Source organism: Sycon ciliatum, chromosome 8 (assembly GCF_964019385.1).
Source record: "Sycon ciliatum chromosome 8, ocSycCili1.1, whole genome shotgun sequence".
Classification (NCBI taxonomy): domain Eukaryota; kingdom Metazoa; phylum Porifera; class Calcarea; order Leucosolenida; family Sycettidae; genus Sycon; species Sycon ciliatum.
In genome coordinates, this window is record NC_088650.1 from 17,478,803 (window position 1) to 17,496,587 (window position 17,785).

The window sequence follows — 17,785 nt, forward strand, 5'->3', positions numbered from 1 at the left end:
TAGCATCACTCTTCACAAACCTAGTTATCAGCTCTGCAACTCAGGGCTGCAGTTGGTCAGGATCACGGTTGCTACTGTTCAAATCATTAGCCAAGTGCAGCATCCACCTGTCCAGAGTCTTAAAATTGGACACTGCGGTTCAAAGCGCCAGATCATAGCCCAAGCACCAAATACTCCTATATCGGCTGGGCTCACACTGGCCTCTTGAACTAAGTCTAGTCTACTCTTCTCCCCATTATGCATTCTGATAGGCCAATAAATAGAGTTTGCAAGCATGCAAGCTAGTGCAGCGCATTGTGTGACTCCGAGTGTAATCACTGTATCGGTATTTCATGGTACTTACAGGAACACGTTCCAGTTCTTGTTGTACTCTGAGTTCTCCAGCATGGACTGCTGGCGTTCCTGCGAGACCGGAAAGTCAACGACCTCCGGTGGTGGCTCAAATGGCTCGGGCTTCGGAGGCAGGGTGCACTCCTTTACTGCTGGCGGAGTTGCCAATGTCTTCTTGCTGATGAACTCTTTGTGACTCTCTGTGGCTTCATCTGCTTCTTCGAGTTTCTCCCACGCATCTAAAGCTGCCTCGTACTCAATTCTCTTGTCTTCGATAAGCTTCTCTCGCTTCGTTCGTGCCTCCTGTCGTAGAGCAGCCTTCTCAGCCTGAATAGCTTGGTCGACGTCGTCCGCAATCAGAGTTCTGACGGCAAGGGGCTGGGCAGGTATCTCAAACAGGCCGATGCCGTCTTGTGCCAGTTCTTGAATAAGAGCCTTGTTGCCGCACACATCCACGAAAATACACGTCAAATAATACAAGTATTGAATACACGAGTCACAGAGTACCACGCGCCTGGATTGTTGTAACTAAAAGTTTCATGCCAGATGGCAATCCTCAGACAACTGATAACAGTGATGCACAGCTAGTATGGTATTTATACAGCGGCATAGGAAGGAATCTGTGAAGGTTTGAGGTCAAGTAATGTATTCATGTTTGTACTTGGATGTTGAGCCAATGTAATCATGGATAAATAAAGAAAGGACAACATGTTACGACATATGACCAACTGTTGTCGCACTTGCTGACAGTATACTACCTGGTTACATTGGTGGACAGTTGGTCATAACTCATAACATTTTGTCCTTCTCCTTTTTTTATGAATACATGTGTTGATTATAAAATTGATATAAATAATTTCTTGGATTGAACGAGAGTCAGTAAAGAATGAAATCTCCCCATCTGCAGGAACTCCACCGCTTTCAAGGGTCAGGGCACGGATTTATCTCCTGAAGCGGTGGGTGTGTGTTGATCAGACCAACCGGCTCAAGTACAGGTTGAGCATTCTTAGTACTGCTCTCCAAATAGCCAACACTCCCTCTGTTTCTCTCTAAATAGATTGAAGTCAGCAATGACAGGTAGCACACAATGATGAGACCTAAAGATGTTCATCAGTTTAGGAGAGTTGAAGAGGAAAAAAGGTCTGAAGAAGTAATCGACTGTCACCGCCAGAACTCGAACCAGGGATCTTAACTATGGAGCAGAGGTACTCTTTAACTAATTAACCCAATGCTGCATGGATGCAGTGAATGGGATTTTCGGTCTTTGACCACATGCTAGTGAGCTGATCTACTCACCTCCCACCACTTTAGGAGCTGAATCTGCGCCTTGATCTTTGAGGGGTGGTGGTGTTCCTACGGATGCGGAAAACTCAGCCTCTAGCCGTGTCTGATGCGAACCGTGAATTTTTTTGTAGACACTAGACAGCTAGCTGTTGTTTTTCGGCCACCTAGGCCTCATCAGTACAGCTACAAACTTAAATTAAGTCAGCTAAACTATCGGCCATGGGACAAGGAATGCACCACAGACACTAAGATAGCTCATCGCTGTAGTACCAGGGTACTCAAACTACGAAAAGTAGCGGGTGATGCATAATGCAGCAGTGCTAAGGCAGCCTACTGTGAATGCTCAACAAGAAGTACCTAATCGACCGTACTATAGCAGACGCGAGTTACGAAGTCTGTAGAGGATGTTGAACTGTTTCTGCTGGGATGCGACTACACCATAGCTCAGTGGTTAGAGTATCGCTGGCCTCAAGCGAGGGTACCTGGTTCGAGTCCTGGTGGTGACAGTCAATTTTTTCTTCAGACCTTTCCCGTTTGCGTCTTTCCCTCAAACCAGTGACTATAACATACCTCTGCGTGATCCAGGAGCTTGTAAGTGACCTCCTGCAGCATGTGTTTGAAACATGACGGAACTTGCATGTCCTTTGCAATTCTTGAAGCACCTGAGTGGGAACCAGAGGCTGTTGTGGAACGATCCGTTATTCCAGCGGCTGCCAAAAAGTCCGAATCCGCACAGCGATCCGCGAAGCGCCCGACGACGCGAGACAACACAGCGTTTCCACTGCCGGAAGCAGCAGTTAGCAAATGGAGCCACAGTCTTGCTCTGCAACCGAAAAAGGACAAGAGCCAGGACAGATTTCGTTTCCCGGGTACAGCTCTGGTTGCTTCATAACTGTGAGTAGCCCACAACGGGCAAACTGTTGGTTATTGTGTGCAAGTAAAAGTGAAGAACATTATGGATGTGCATACTGCTGAAGAGGGCTTGAATTGTTGAACACTAAGACAAAATCGCAAGTCAGATCTGTGTTGGTACATGTATGCATCAGGAAAATCAGAGGAGATGTCCCTCTCACTCCTTGATATACAAGTACAGTTTCAATGGTAAATGAGTGTGTGTGGATAAAGGTTTATGTAAGCACATGGGTATGTTGATACGGATGGTCTGACCTTTCGATGATATCCTCGAGCCTGATGTCGGCATCCTTGGCCGTCAGCACAGCTTTTTCAGTTGCCTCCAGGCACCGCTGATGGCGGTTAGCATGTACAGTGCACAGGTGTAGGTGTTGCTTCACTGCGTCACAGTGCACCTGGACACAAGCCAGTCAGGAAGGGCCAAACAGAGCAGTGCAGAATTGGCTGACCATGCATTCAGGGTACAATAACATGTAGCCTACAAGACCTGACTTGCAGAGAAATTCAGCAGCATGAATAACACATTGCTGGGCGACACGCAGCCGTAGCACAGCACACACACTGTTCTGTGCACTCGAACCGGCAGCGCTCTGAGGGCAAATTTCTCTCGCCAGAACTGCACATTAGATTGTTTTTAGAAGTTTCCTCCGTACTATCCATGTCAATTACTCTATCACTGATTATTGAAAGGCACGGTAACGGAAATACAGTAGAACTCCCCATGTCCGGGCAGGCCGTGCACTGGCAGTGACTGGGGATTGCCCCCAAACCAGAAAATACGTACTACTTGAAGTAATTGCTTGCTAGCCGATACCTGTTATAACAATCAACGGTTATTGGGTCTGGTATTCATTTTTCAAAGAGTCTGTTTTGTGACTCTAGAGGGTGAGAAAGGTACCCGTCAGACAGGAGCGCTCGGATCTGGAGAGTCCGGATTAGGGGAGTTTAACTTTAGCAGAACAGTAAACTAGTTAAATCGGAAATACAGTGCGTATCGGTTATAGTGTGGTCGTATACAAGAATATACTGCTTACAAGAATGAACACTCATTTTTTCACAATCATAACACATATTTTATGTGTATATTTATTCTTACAAGCAGTATTATCGCATAGTAGAATATATCGGCCCTAAGAATGGATTTTGTGTAGCAAAATATGCCAGATTAGTGCAAAGTGTATCGCCTGTAGTAATAACATCTGTGCTCTGAGCATACTCAATAAAATAATATTCAACACAAAAAGAGAGTTATGTCCAAGGGAGCATTGGAGAATCACTTTTTCCGTCCAGTCGGACTCCTTCTTCCGACTTCTCTCGTATCTGCTGCTCCGCAGTCGCCTAGCACCACCGCGAGTCTGATTGATCCGTGTGTATCATGTGTACGTGTCCACATGCCAAACGTGCGCGCATATGATATGTCACACGTGCATATGATATGTCACACGTGATTTATCGTGTGTAAGAAATATCGGCAATAAGAATCAAATGTCGATTTTCAAACACCCACGCTATACCCGATACCTACTGTAGTAGAATGACTACTTCGAAGTATAACGGCTCCATAAAAAAACATAGAGCAAAGAGAATACCAGGAGGCAGGTGCAGCAATATGACAAAAGAACGATCAAATCCATGGTTTAATAAAAGGAAAATGGACACTGTAGCAGAACATTAGACATCTTATAATTCTCACTGAAGACTACAATGTAGGATGGTGATAGTTGTGCATTACCTGACTTAGCCGAGCCTTTCCTCCTATCATTGCAGTCGATACAGATCGCAGGGCTTTCAAGCCAGTTGAGGAGCCCGCAATGTCTGATTTCGTTGGACTAGCGCGCCCTGCGGCCAGCTCCAGCCACTGCACAATGACCTTCTCGTCGCCGGATAGCAAGGAAACGGCTGTGTTAAGGCATTCCTCCACCGTTTCGTCTGGCTCCATGTTGGCCTTCTTCGGGTTTATCACCTGCCAACAGTCACATACACCGTGTGTGACAAGCAGAACTCATGCCTTGTCTCTCCCAATCACATTGCACTCACAATCAAATTGCACTCCCAATCATATTGATCACCTATCAACACTAACATACAACACTGGTGTCCAGCCGGCACTCATACCCTGCCTCTCCCAAGCACATTGCACTGGGACTTCGTATTGAACGCAGATGCTGCAATCTATTCCTGGTTCACCTACGCATCTGATTGTGTATTTGCCCAAACATTGGGGCTGCAGTCTGCATGCAGAAAATGTCAATCCATATCTAACTAAAGGACACAAGCTGCTGTGTGCCTTACCACCCTCCACATTGTACTTTGGAACCGTTGTGAGATACGAAGAAGAGCAAATAATTCAGATAAGTTATGACAAGCAGTATTTTGCCTTTCCTCTTGTCTACAGTTAGAATCACTTCACCATCCATGTGGTGATATAATGGCAACATAATATGTTGCCATTATTACAACAAATATGGCCTTGGTGGTTGTTACTATATTATAGTAATGGCCACCTCTCTGTCTGGCTCGCACTACTGGATTCTACTATTTCTAGACTGTATTCCTCAGGCTCACTTCAGGCTCAACTCGCATTGCAAACTTCCTTGTTATTGTGTTTCCAACTAACTAACGAAAAAAGACTCAGAAGACTAGCACGAAAGGAAAACCACCATGGTGTATAAAACAGCAGGGCAACATAAAGACACAGCAGGCCGAGCAGGGCACATGTGAAACCAGAGACCCGGACCCGTCGAAGCATGCAAATGAGGGCCGTTCTATCGCCCGGCATGAATGTGTACAAAGAGAGCGCGCGTAAGCAGACAGCTTTGTCGTGCACTAAGATGCCGACTCGCGTGACCGTAACACAGCACGACAATGAAAATGACAGTCAGACTACTCCAGACATGAATGCAGGAAACCAGTACACATGACCATGCGTGCAAAAGTAACTACCACCAAGGCCATATTTGTTGACAGTCTGGCATCCCACACATGCATACTTTTTCAATGTTGATTCTTATCCTGTCCATGGGATCCGGGTGCTCCTTGTACCGCTCTTGCAGCAGTTTGATCCGCCTGGCATTGTAGTCGATTCTCGGCTTATTGTAGCCCGTCAGGTCCAGCTGGGATGCCTAGTCAACACACGTGCCAATGATAGTCAATACCCAAATGGGAGACAAAGAAGCAACCAAAAGAGGTATCATGCTCCTGTATTCAATTGCTCTTGAACTGACTTGCTTCATTCAGTTTCCTTGAGTAGGTTGGGTGATACTGCAGTACAATCAGGTAAGCATTTTACTCGGCATAGACTTGCCATATAGGTATGTGAATCCTGTCTCGAATACGAAAAAAACATCCATGGAGGGAATAATAGTGTACGGTGTGAGGCAAGGCAGCCTACTTGTGCAATGAGGTGCGGGGTGTATATTTGGGCAACTTCCACACATGCATCATCCAACAACCCACAATTACCCAGTACTTCAAAGTAGTAGCTTAGGCAATTGGTTATTTTTCTGCCTACAAACTCCAACACTGCCACTTACACATGTATAACTCCTCACTTCTCAAACTCCCAACAAAACAGTCTCTACATTGCAATTTTTGTACATTCCATCACAATTGGCTATCTTGTGCCAACTGAACGATTTCTACTAATTTTCTAGATGACCAATAATGGTGTGGCACAAGACTAAAGGTCAATTATACAACCCTACCTTCTGCCAATGCAAAGCAGCACTCTCCAAGTCAAAGTCTTCAGCACCGAGCGCTGCTTCTTGGTGAAGGTTGCACCGCAACACAACCTTGTTGCTGCAGACAAAGGAAACCAATTATTATCGTCATCATCATTACTTTGCAGAGGCATGCCATTGGAAAACCTGCCCATTAGAGAAAACTGTTGCAGTACTAAGCACTGTATAAACTGAGGACTTACTCTACTGTGTAGAGAAAACTATGCTGTGCACGTAACATCTACGCGTGAAACATGCTTTTTTTGCACATCAGAAAACCCTACATCACCGCACAGCACAGCAACATTTTGTCATGTACCTATTTGCCTTGTCCAGGGCATTGGCAGTCACTGCCAGTTGAAGCCGCAGTCGTGTGCGTTCGCCAGCCTTGACAGCTATCACTGCACTCGTCCACAAGAGCTGAGAAACCACCTGCAGCATGCATGACAGACCAGGATATGTTGCAGGGCTCAGTTAACAATGTCTGAAAATTATCATGACAGCACATGTGCATGCATTACAAATCCGGAAAATGCGAAAAATATTTCATAACGTCCTACAGAGAGATTTACTTATGAAAGTTTCCCTCACTCCCCGGTGCGTATGACATGCAGATTTCCATACGTAATTATGTAGAGCGAAACCACTCTAATTGATGTTTCACACAAAACGAAAAAAAAGAAGGTTCGTTTACGGGTGGGTGGGTCGAGGAGAGTTTCATTTTGAAAAAGTTGATAGGTGAAACACCAAACCATTCTAGCTGTCAATACAATATTTTTTTCTTTCAGAGAGGTGGAAGGGTGTGGGCGGGTCATAACAACACTTTTTCGTTCCCTAAAACTTGTTGATAATGCCAGATGGCCCCTACAGTAACGTATTATTTTGTGCATTGCTGGCTGGCAACACACTGCACTTAGTGCAGAGAGCAGCCAGTAGATCCGCGAGCGCCTCACCTCTAGGAACTCCACAGATTTCACCTGTCCAGTGGCTATCAGGTTGGCTGCTGACTTGACTAGATTGACGTGTCCCTGAAGTCAGAAAAGAAGGCACCAGTCAAACAAACGATAGGGAAAACCCCACAGTACAGGTGTTCCCAGTTGTCAAAGGCTGTTAAAAAGACTTGAAATAGGGATACTCCGTGGTGCGTGCACTTTTTAACCTACGATACAGTGGAACCTGTCTAAGACGACTACTCAAGGGACCTTCAAAATGTGGTCTCCGTTACCAGGTGGTCTCCTTATCCTGGGTCATTTGACTGGAAATAGCATCCCGTGGTCCTGGTTGCAATGGTCTTCTGGGACAGGTGGTCACCTTATCCGAGTGGTCGCCTTGACAGGTTTTACTGTACTTTGTGTTCCCTGCCATCGCCCCTCATGTACATGTATGAGTATCAGCAAGAATACTAGTAAGGTGCATTGTGATTATGAGAATAATATCAAACGTGTACAGCGGGTATACAATGCAATAGCTACTCATTCAAGGGGAAGTGAGAGTTACCCCATAATCGACCTGCTCTTCAAGCCAAACTTCAGAAGGATTCGCCATGTGACTTGGGCTACTGAAACTAGTTGTACATTCAATCTGCTGCTATGTATAAGATTGGAAAATTCAATTTGTACTGTACGTATTCAATGATTGAGTGCAGCTAACCTGAACGTCACCATCTTGAAAGCACTTGGCCTGGGAAGATTTGATACGCAGTACTTCAGCCTTGGCATAGACATCTGGGGTCTGGATGGACATGCCACACAAAAACACACATGCACAAACAGAAACGAACACAAAGTAGAGTCAATAGTTAAACTCGGACGGTCAGCCTGTTAACAATATTCATGTATAAGTACTTGTAGAATCAATAGGCTCAAATTTTCCGTAGCACCAGTGGGTCATGATAAGCAAGGGCATAGGAAAACCACTCCCACCACTCATCCCATGCAGTACTTTTCAGTGTAAGGGATAAAGTGATACTAGGGAGGCATACAATACTTTTCGGATGAAGCGAATACAAAAGGCAAACTTCAGAACTGGTGACATGCCAATAGAGTTTTTCCATGCTACTATATTAATTTTTGTTCCTGGAGTGTTCACCAGCGATTAACCCTTGTGTACTTGTATGCAGTGCTTGTGATCCATACCTGTTCACCAGTACTCACCTTTTGTACCCTGAAGTAGCATTTGGCAAACGTGAAAAACGCTCTATACTCGTACAAGCCAACGTACCATATCATTCCTGTCTCCAAGACTGTCAACACAGCGTAACGCTTGCTCGTGCAATCCCTGAGCGACTGCAGTCTCCGAGAATCGAACCGCAAGCCGGTGCCTATGAAGAGATGCAGACAAAACACCATCACCCAACGTATCAGAACGAGCGCATTCAACAGAATAAATCAAGGGAAATTTCCCTTCAAAGAACCCCGGAGTTCCCTGCCCAGCATTGATCGAGTCTAAGCCATTTCAACATCTCCGTTTGTGGCCGTGTTTTGGGAGGTGGGGGAGATGAGTGATATTGAACTGTAGATCATTCAACATGTCCAGATAGTTGACGTGGCTCAGTGAATCCAGATTCATATACCGTGATGCATCAAGAGCATGTGTAGCTGCCTCCATTTTCCCTCGCCAGAGGAGTGACAGCAGACTTACACACTGCACGACGTGATAGGTTACGCTGGACAACAGTGCAATGTAACCACTGGAGAATTGCACCCACAGCAGGCTTACAAATGCATAACCCTGCAGTCATCACGTACCCATAGCATACATAACAGTGTAGTCACCATGTACACGTACAGTGTGCAGTTAGTGTGTATGGGTTTGTTCTGTTAAACAAGTGCTTTTTGGGTCCTTCTGGCACGTCTTCCATCCTTCAGGAAGAACGCTATACAAATTATCCACTGACTGCCACTCATCACAAACGCACTGAAGTCATCAAGTATTGTATGGGCATGCCAGAACCAAGACGCTTGGTAAGGTTATCGCCAGACCAACGTCTTGGCTACCAAATTGTGTACCCCCCCCCCCCCATCATACAAAAAGTGTTAAAGGCTACGGTATTGCCGGACCAATCACAACTGTTTCCTACGATCCTGTTTACCGCTGGATCCCGTATCACCTACCGCTGTTCGTCAGAAAGGGCTTCAAACCGTTCAGAGGATTCCATGCGCAAGTGGCGTCTTGCCTCACCTACACAAGCAATCACAGTATTACGAATCAAAGTACAGTCGTCCCTCTCTAATCCGGCACTTGTTTATCCAGTACCCTTGCAAACCAGCACACTTTCTGGCAAAACGGATTTTTTCAGTTCATTTTCTACGCTTTAATCCGGCACTTGAATTCCGCCTCCAGCAGGGATTTTCTGCAACAAATCACTCAAACTGTACATAATTCGATTTTCTAATCCAGCAGTTGTATATCGCATACCGTCAGGGAGCATTGTAACATACACAACAGATGTAACATACACTTGGGAATATCCTTAGACCTATACCAGTGCATAGGATATTCCCAAGTGTATGTTATAGACATGCATTCCACAAAGTACTTGGATTGACACAGAAAATCCCTACGTTTTGACGTACGACACAAACATGTATGTTAATAGGTGGGCCGGGTTGGAGGGCAGGATTCGATAATCCAGCACCCTTGTTTATCCAGCAGAAAATGCCGTTGCAAAAGGTGCCGGATTAGAGAGGGACGACTGTATCATCACCAAAGGTGCAGGTACATGTATGCTCAAAATATCAGACTCTATAACTATACTCTTTATGACTCCCCGCACGAATGGTCACTATGCAGTCTGTGGACAGTCACCCATGATGGAGGAAGGTAAGCCTTACTAATCATGTGCATTTTCTTATTTGTAAGAATGCTGTTCTTGAAGTTTATTGCCTCATCACGCGTAGATATAGCTGGTAGCTTAGAAGACGTGAAGATCAAGTCAATCCAATAAGAAGAAGTATTCACTCCCACATTGAGAGCAACCAGCCTTCCAGATTCAGGCGAGCAGTATTCCGGGCAGCAAACTATGCTCGGAAGATAGTATTGTAAGCATAGGCAGGCACATGTTTTCACCATCCCTCTTTTGTGTGCTACGGGCAAACGAAGGGTGAACACCAAGGGACGAATGGTATTTGTTCGCATTAGCAGGAGCTTTTCTTCTGCATATTTTAATACACCCAGTGGGTGCACACGGTGATTTATCCAATATAGTTATGAATACAAGTTCCTCTAAAGCGAAAGCGGGTCTTATCTTAATGAGGTTTCACTGCATATGGCGACACTAGCTTATAGGTCTCGCTACAACTCACTGAAGAGATCCGTCTCTACCATGTGCGGAGCAGAACTGCTCAACACCTTCAAGGCCATCGCCAATGACTCAGAAGGCTCATGGTGCTCTGTGTCGTACCTGCAGACAGCAAAGTTCAAATACACGCATGCTTTGAACCACAGGCACGGGCTTAACCATCTGGAGGTAAAGAGAATCTGGAGATGGCATGAGACATGATACTTGGTAAATTTTCACTGTGTGTACTGTGCTTTCAAAAGCAGATGCGAAAGGTGAAGCACACCTGATTCTTCTAACCAAAGAATGATAGGCGCACTAGCTTTGCAAGGAGTCAGCGATTACGGACCCAGTGGATACCTGGGTAGACTAGATCATGAGCAGGATAGTGGGCGACTACCCGTGACTCACCTGATGGTCTTTGCAAGCTCAGCGTGGAGATGTAAGTACATGGACTTGCCGCATAACTTGATCACAGAGTTTGTGCTCACTATGCTGTGCTGAACCTGCATGTCGCCCACAGAAAAATGTCCAAAAGCGGGAATAATTCTAAAACACAGAGACGTATATCTAAGCATTGAGACAGGTTAGTAAAGGCTTACACAGTTTTCACTCAATGTGAACAGTCACTGAACTGTTCACCGACCCGTGACATTACGTGCACATCACCTTCATGGAAAGTACTGATTTTGGTGCGACTCCAGCATGTTTGGACTATAGATAGCTGGTGAACAGAAGCAACTAAACACGCACCCCAGTGTTGGCAGTGAGTCTCCAGTGGTGCAATAGAGTTGATTTATGAGGTCAATGAGCAGCACAATGGCTAATCACAAGGCAAGCACCACAGGAAATCAGGCATCACACGATGTACTGGCCGCCGGCATGATTCAGCCATGCTTGTACATACCGCAATAAACACCAGCCGGGCCATGTCGTCCGACTGCTTGGCTGACTTGGCCGCTTGAAACAGCTTCTTGGCCAAGCTGGCCGAGGCATTCTTTCGACTTCCCGTACAGTGAGCAGATAGCAGTATGCTACAAGAAACACACAATAAGAAGTGAACAAACACCAGTAGGAGGGTATGTTAGTTTCCTCGCCAGGTCTTGACTGAGTCACAGCTTAGAGCTGTGCCCAAGTGCATATATAAAAGCTGGGTAGGCCGCCTAGCTGCAGAGGCTGCAAGAGCGGTATGACTGTGAGAGATTGAATGAGACGCAAGAGGGGCCTGGTAAGCAAAGTTGCCATCCATCAGTGTATTCATATCGGAGGTATGCCGACGTAGGCAGTGAGAAAGTATTATCAGGAGGGAAAAGAGCAAAAGGGATCGCACGCGGGTGATGGCAGTGGAGGGGTGGACCAAGAAAAAGAGCTAAAGCCACTGGAAGCACAACAACAGCCGAAAGCAGGAACAATGGACTTCGAAAAACAGTGACAGTTGAGCTGGGAACAAAGCATGCGTCTTTGGTGTTAACACGATTACTTTACGAACAAGCTGAAACAGCTTCTCAATAAATTTAAATAGGTGTAGGTTCCAATGCAGTCATTTACTACTACTCATAGCAATCGGTCTATCTCTATGTCTGTGTGTCTGTTTGTGTTTATGTGTGTGTGTGTCTGTCTGTCCGAGTCTGTCTATCTGTCTGTCTGCCTGTCAGTCTGCCTGTCTATCTGCGTGTATGTGTGTCTGTGTGTCTGTCCGTCTCTCCCCCCCCCCCTCTCTCTCAGCTCTCTCTCTCCCTCTCTCTTCCAAGCGATTTCTTCATCATGAGCCACGCAATTGATTGTACAAAACCTTTCAGAGATTTGCACCAAAAAGGGCGGTTGTATAATTTGAATCTGAACCGTCTCCTCTCTACTATGATGCACCAACTAGGCAACAAAAGAGGAACTCGCTGCCTATCAGCATTCTAACACTATAAACCTGCCTTTGAAAGTCGAACAAACTTACAAGCCTATAGCGATGTAGGCCCTGTACAGTGGCAGCAACTCCTTGCGTCTCCACTCTCCCATCTCCAGCATGCCCAAGATCTTAGTCGCACCTTCCACAAGCGTTTCCTGGTGACTGCTCACTTGAAACGGGTACGTAGCTGTGCAAAAGAGGTTGGTCGCAGTAGCAATCTTCGGATGCTGCCTGTGATAAGCAGAATACAAATCGAGAAAATTCGAGAAAATGAATTAGGACCAATGGCTAGCACAAGGACCATTCCGATTTCCAACAAGAACTGCAAAAGTTACCATTAAAATACTGCCACCAGCCAATACATAGCCTTTAATCGTCCCCTTTACAATAGCGCTCCTACACCATTGGATCTTCTGAACTAAATAAGAATACAACTAGCCGTAGTAACTGACTAACAAATGATAGCAGTGGACATTCAGCAGAAATGAACCAATTTGCAAGGCATAATGTGCCGATGGAACATTGCTATGCGTTCGTCACATCGGGGGGGGGGGGGGGGGATAAAGCTGATTTAAGCATCATAGCGGTGCTTCAAACTTCAGTGTAGGTTTCGACTAGCCAATAGATCACTTACTTGTCCAGAGAAGCAGCCATTTCAATGGATGATATAATTGTTGCGACCAGCTCCTCTAGTATTTTCTAAAGAGAAGACAAAGTCATGGCAAAGCTCAGCAGTGAATTTGTCAACAGCATACAGTAAAACCTGAAATGGCGACCACTCGGATATGGCGACCCCTCGGATATGGCGACCCCTCGGATATGGCGACCACTCGGATATGGCGACCACTCGGATATGGCGACCACTCGGATATGGCGACCACTCGGATATGGCGACCACTCGGATATGGCGACCACATTTCCTTGTCACGGAAGGATTCACATTCAAAGCAGCTCGGATAAGGCAACCACTCACTCAACGCGACCGACGACCACCCACCCGCGACCGCGTTGCACAGTGCTAGTACATGTAAATGTATGCATTGCATGGTGCACCATGCATGGTAGATCTATAAACCAGTGCAGGAAGTGTAGATGTGCATGGTGCATGCACGACACTTGACCGGTCTGAGGACCCCAGGCACATGAGTCGTGCTAGAGTAGCATAGCTGTGTGCTGTGACACACTGATCAAAATGATGTATCACATGTGGATATGGTCACATGACCCACTGAACCTGGATAAGAAGACCACCTGGCCACGGTGACCACTTTTTCTCGTCCCTTGAGGGGTCGCCTTAGACAGGTTTCACTGTACCAACCAAGACACTCCCAGAGCACAAATTCGGGTGTGATACGGTGGTTTCACCTGACCCACTGACGTTGTATCAAAGCTTATCGGTGTAGCTGGTTCATCGATTTTCAAGGAAGCATCTGAGGAGACCCACATACATGGATCTCCCTTCTTGGTGGACACATTGGTACACGGTGCTGGTTAGCTTCAGGCTTCGCTCTCTACTTTTCGCAGTTTGAGCACTCTCGGCGGTAGTGGCATTGACCTGACTCTAGTCCCCATAGCTGCCAGTTAACTATTCCAGCTCGTAAATGACATAGATAATATTAATCGTGCTCATCGGATCTCATTGGCCTAAGCAGCTACAATATAGCTGTCTACAGAACTGAGTGTTTCGTTCCTTGACTTCAATCTTGACTTGTACAGCACTCTTGTGAGAAGTTCATGAATTGCAGTATGACAGTCACATTGCCAGATCATTCTGATATGGTCATAGTCTTCCTTTCCCAAGCAAGAAATCAAGGTGCTTGGGAGAGACAGGGCGCTGTGGCGAAATTTGACAGTGGAAGCGGCACACATAAACATGCCAGGGTTCCTTTTGAAGGATGATTATTCGTTGGTTCCGAGTAGCTCACCACATCGTTAGCAGTCTTTGGCTGGAGTGTTTGGCAGAGCAGCATCAGACTGGAGAGATGCAGCTCACTGGTGGGTGGACGTGCCTTGAAGTACTCCCCCAGGCTCTGCTGGGCCAAGGCAAGCTCTCCTTTCTGCAACCAAGGAAGCGAATAGAACAGCAAACACATCGCATCACTGGCACATACTCTAAGTACAAATGTGTCATACAGTATTTTAAGTACAAATGTAGGGGCTGTGTCATACAGTATTTTAAGTACATACAAGCAGCTGACAAACTGAGTATCACACCGTGCTTCAGGGTTTTTTCCCCAAAAATACCCACGAGCACAGAGTAAATTAATTTTATACGTTTTCGTCTACCGCTGTTTATCCTCCCATACCATGAGCCCTCTCGTTCAATCACTAGTTCTCCTCCGTGCAGCTGGCCCACAAACGACTGGTAGTACTCGCGGCCAGGATACAAAGCCTTGGGTTTCCCCCGGCTTCTATACGCATTGCTTATGGCCTGCACTCAGTTTCCTTTGTGGCAGCATACCATGGGACTGTTGTCAGGCACAGTCTCCCCGGCGCCTTTTTTGCTCACCAAACTAAACTACATTTAGGGCTCCCTGCAGTAAGGCATGTTGCTCCCCTAGTAAAAAGAATCGACTATTCTAATACTACTGTGACTCGAAGTACTGCACCTTTATTCCCGTATGCAAAAGACGTAACTTTAGTAGCGTTTGGCGCTAGCCAGGGTCCACAGCGCTTTGATTCGATGTGTGTGTGTGTGTCTCCCCTCTCCCGGGGAGACCCACGTGACCAGTTTTGGCAGTGAGTAACAAGTACAAGTACGTGTGTGTGTGTGTGTGTGTGTGTGCAGGGCCGGCGGAACCGGTCAGGCTGGTCCGGACCACTTTCCCAGCTGGATGGTTCATGTGATTCGTGCAAAACCGGTGTGAAAAAATCCAGAGGTACATGACTCGACTGTACTGCCGACGTGTGATGTGCTTCGAAGTACATGTACATGTAGCTCAGGACTCCGTGACCGGCACTGTATGGCTGATATGGATAAAAAAAGTTGTGTTTGTGTTCTTTTACAATAATTTTCTGCATTTTCTGGAGCCTTAGAGATGCCCAAATTCGCTCTATTTCACGTAAATTTTAAATATTTCTCCCGCGGGAGGTCCCCCGGACCCCCCTCAAAGGTTGGCCGGACCACTCCCAAACTCCTTCCTCTGGCCCTGGTGTGTGTGTGTGTGTGTGTGTGTGTGTGTGGTAGGGCCATCATCACGTGACGGGCCATGCCTAGCACGCTATCCCGTACGTGTCCTGTAGATCTACTGTGCCGTCAAAGAGAGCTACATGTAGCTGGCCACCATATTCAAATAGGGCTTTCAACGGCACTGAGGATTATAACGTGAAGCAAATCGGTAACTGGTAGGATGTGCATGTATGCAAAGTGCATCGAGGGTATGCATACAGGGCGATAGTGCGGGTTAGAACCTCATGTTTATATAATGTGTGTTGAAAAATGGAAAATTGTACTTCGAGTACCTATCTGGGAGTTGGAGTTGGAGATATGTGTCTATGTGTGTTTAAGAGCCAACGTTTTTTGTTTTTGTTTTAAATATTGGGAACAAGAGGGCTTGAAAGCCCAGGAGCCCTCGCTATGCTTAGGTCCTCATGCGTGTTATTCAAACGGATAGAAACGTCTTTGCAGTACAAAAACATGTGCCCGATACGGCGATAATCGTCTTGCATAGACGTTTCTATCAGTTCGAATAACTCCCCTGAAGATCTAAGTAAAACAAAAAAATAGCGAGGGCTCCTGGGCTTTCAAGCCCTCTTGTTCCCTTCTCTTCAGGCGTATACAGGCAGAAGAAGAAAATAAACAGTAGAATGCTCTTTGAAACTCGGATGTTGAGCCATAAATAAATGTAGAAGAGAAAAGAATGCTCTTTAATAATAATAACTTTACTAGGATGACCCAAAGGCTGACCGCCTATCGTGGGGTCCGTCGCATTGAAGGATGATGGTACAAGTTTAAACACATACAGGTGATACAAGCAGCAGTAGCAAGATTAGCGACAACAAGCACCGAATAAGGAGGAAAGTGTTGATTTTCACGCACATATAATTATGTAGAAACATAACACATCTTACTGGCGATATAAGGCTATGCGTGAAGCGGTGTGATCAGCGTGATCTGCTCATTGTGACAATACTAGACGGCAAATGAACGGGGCGAACGGTATGTGGATGTTCTACCTAACAGCCGGAGCGTGAATGTGTTCTGTTTCTGCATGCAAATCGGTTTCAGTGGTTTCTTTGTGTGCGTCCTCACGCACATGCGTCATTTGTGCATGGCTGAAGGATTCGTTATGTTTCTCTAGTATGTGCGCGCGAACGATATCTTTTCCTCCTTATTCTGCGTTTGTCATTGAAGATCTTGCTACTGCTGTTATATCACCTGTACGTTGTATAAAGAGTATTGTATTTGGGAATTTCTTCTTCTGCCTGTACATTGTATCCACAAGAAGAGAAGTCAATAACTTAGGTTGTGGGTTTTTTAAAAATGTTGATTGGAAAGAGCCTGAACCTTGTGTTCTTCATTGGCCCCTCACGCGTCTTTATCGTCGCTCTTTGAAACCGCGGCAGCGTATTGTCATTGTTGAGCCATCCGATGTATAATATGACTACAACCATAATAATTATGTGCATGAATTCCGGATCACACTTACAGCAAACGCTGCTTCTGCTATGCTGACAAATCCATCCACTGGCACGCTTGTCAAGTCTTCAGACCTCTTCTCCAGCAGTCGCGCCAACAGGCTGGCGATTTGGCCTTTGAATACGTCCAGCGACACGCCATTCAGCTCCTGCAGCGATCGCTGAATCGTATGGTCCATAATGGTAGCGACTGGAACAACAGCTTACCCGCGATGACAGTGAGTCAAAGCCGCTGTCGCATTATTACAACTCGATCTTCTCAGTCTGAAGAATTGAATTTGCCACTACTGCATTGCCCGGCTATCGAGTTTGAGCAACCCCTTTCTTCCAACATCAATGAATGTGGGTTCAACGACTAAGTTGTCAAAATTTCAGTGGCGACCTCAAAGATCGAACCAAGTGGGGAAAAAATAATTGTTCTGAAATCAATTCGAAAAACTCAGAAGTACGGCGCTGGGGAGATGCTTTCGGACACTGCTGCTTTTCCCCAGAAGAATCAACCTTCAGAGCTACGAAGAAGAAAATCGAAATGGCCAAAATAACTCATAATATTATGTAGTTTGGCAGGCAAACTACCCTGCCTCATCCTCGCCAATGCCATGCTAGCTGGCTCTACTCAGACCTGTCCAGTTCGAGTGGAGCGCTCCTTGGCAAGCAAGGGGTTGAGCAGGAGACGGTTGCCATATCTACCTGTAATGAGGTATGGATCACGTGTACGTGTGT

At 46.0% G+C, this 17,785-nt stretch overlaps 1 protein-coding gene across 1 annotated transcript in view; it reads right to left on the minus strand.

The window, feature by feature from the left end:
* LOC135823935 (uncharacterized) overlaps positions 1-17,640 on the minus strand; it is a 76,371-nt gene extending 58,731 nt beyond the window's left edge. The window contains exons 1-18 of the mRNA XM_065336814.1: positions 17,074-17,640; positions 14,350-14,481; positions 13,059-13,123; positions 12,473-12,655; positions 11,432-11,558; positions 10,936-11,030; positions 10,550-10,647; positions 9,359-9,425; positions 8,466-8,565; positions 7,896-7,976; positions 7,199-7,273; positions 6,565-6,677; positions 6,231-6,324; positions 5,517-5,648; positions 4,259-4,489; positions 2,782-2,921; positions 2,185-2,437; positions 344-765 (exon numbers count right to left, since the gene is read on the minus strand). Of these exons, the coding sequence (XP_065192886.1) occupies positions 344-765; positions 2,185-2,437; positions 2,782-2,921; positions 4,259-4,489; positions 5,517-5,648; positions 6,231-6,324; positions 6,565-6,677; positions 7,199-7,273; positions 7,896-7,976; positions 8,466-8,565; positions 9,359-9,425; positions 10,550-10,647; positions 10,936-11,030; positions 11,432-11,558; positions 12,473-12,655; positions 13,059-13,123; positions 14,350-14,481; positions 17,074-17,241 (2,576 nt within the window). The 5' untranslated portion in view covers positions 17,242-17,640. The remainder of the gene's footprint in view (positions 1-343; positions 766-2,184; positions 2,438-2,781; positions 2,922-4,258; positions 4,490-5,516; positions 5,649-6,230; positions 6,325-6,564; positions 6,678-7,198; positions 7,274-7,895; positions 7,977-8,465; positions 8,566-9,358; positions 9,426-10,549; positions 10,648-10,935; positions 11,031-11,431; positions 11,559-12,472; positions 12,656-13,058; positions 13,124-14,349; positions 14,482-17,073) is intronic.
* Between the last annotated feature and the right edge of the window lie 145 nt (positions 17,641-17,785).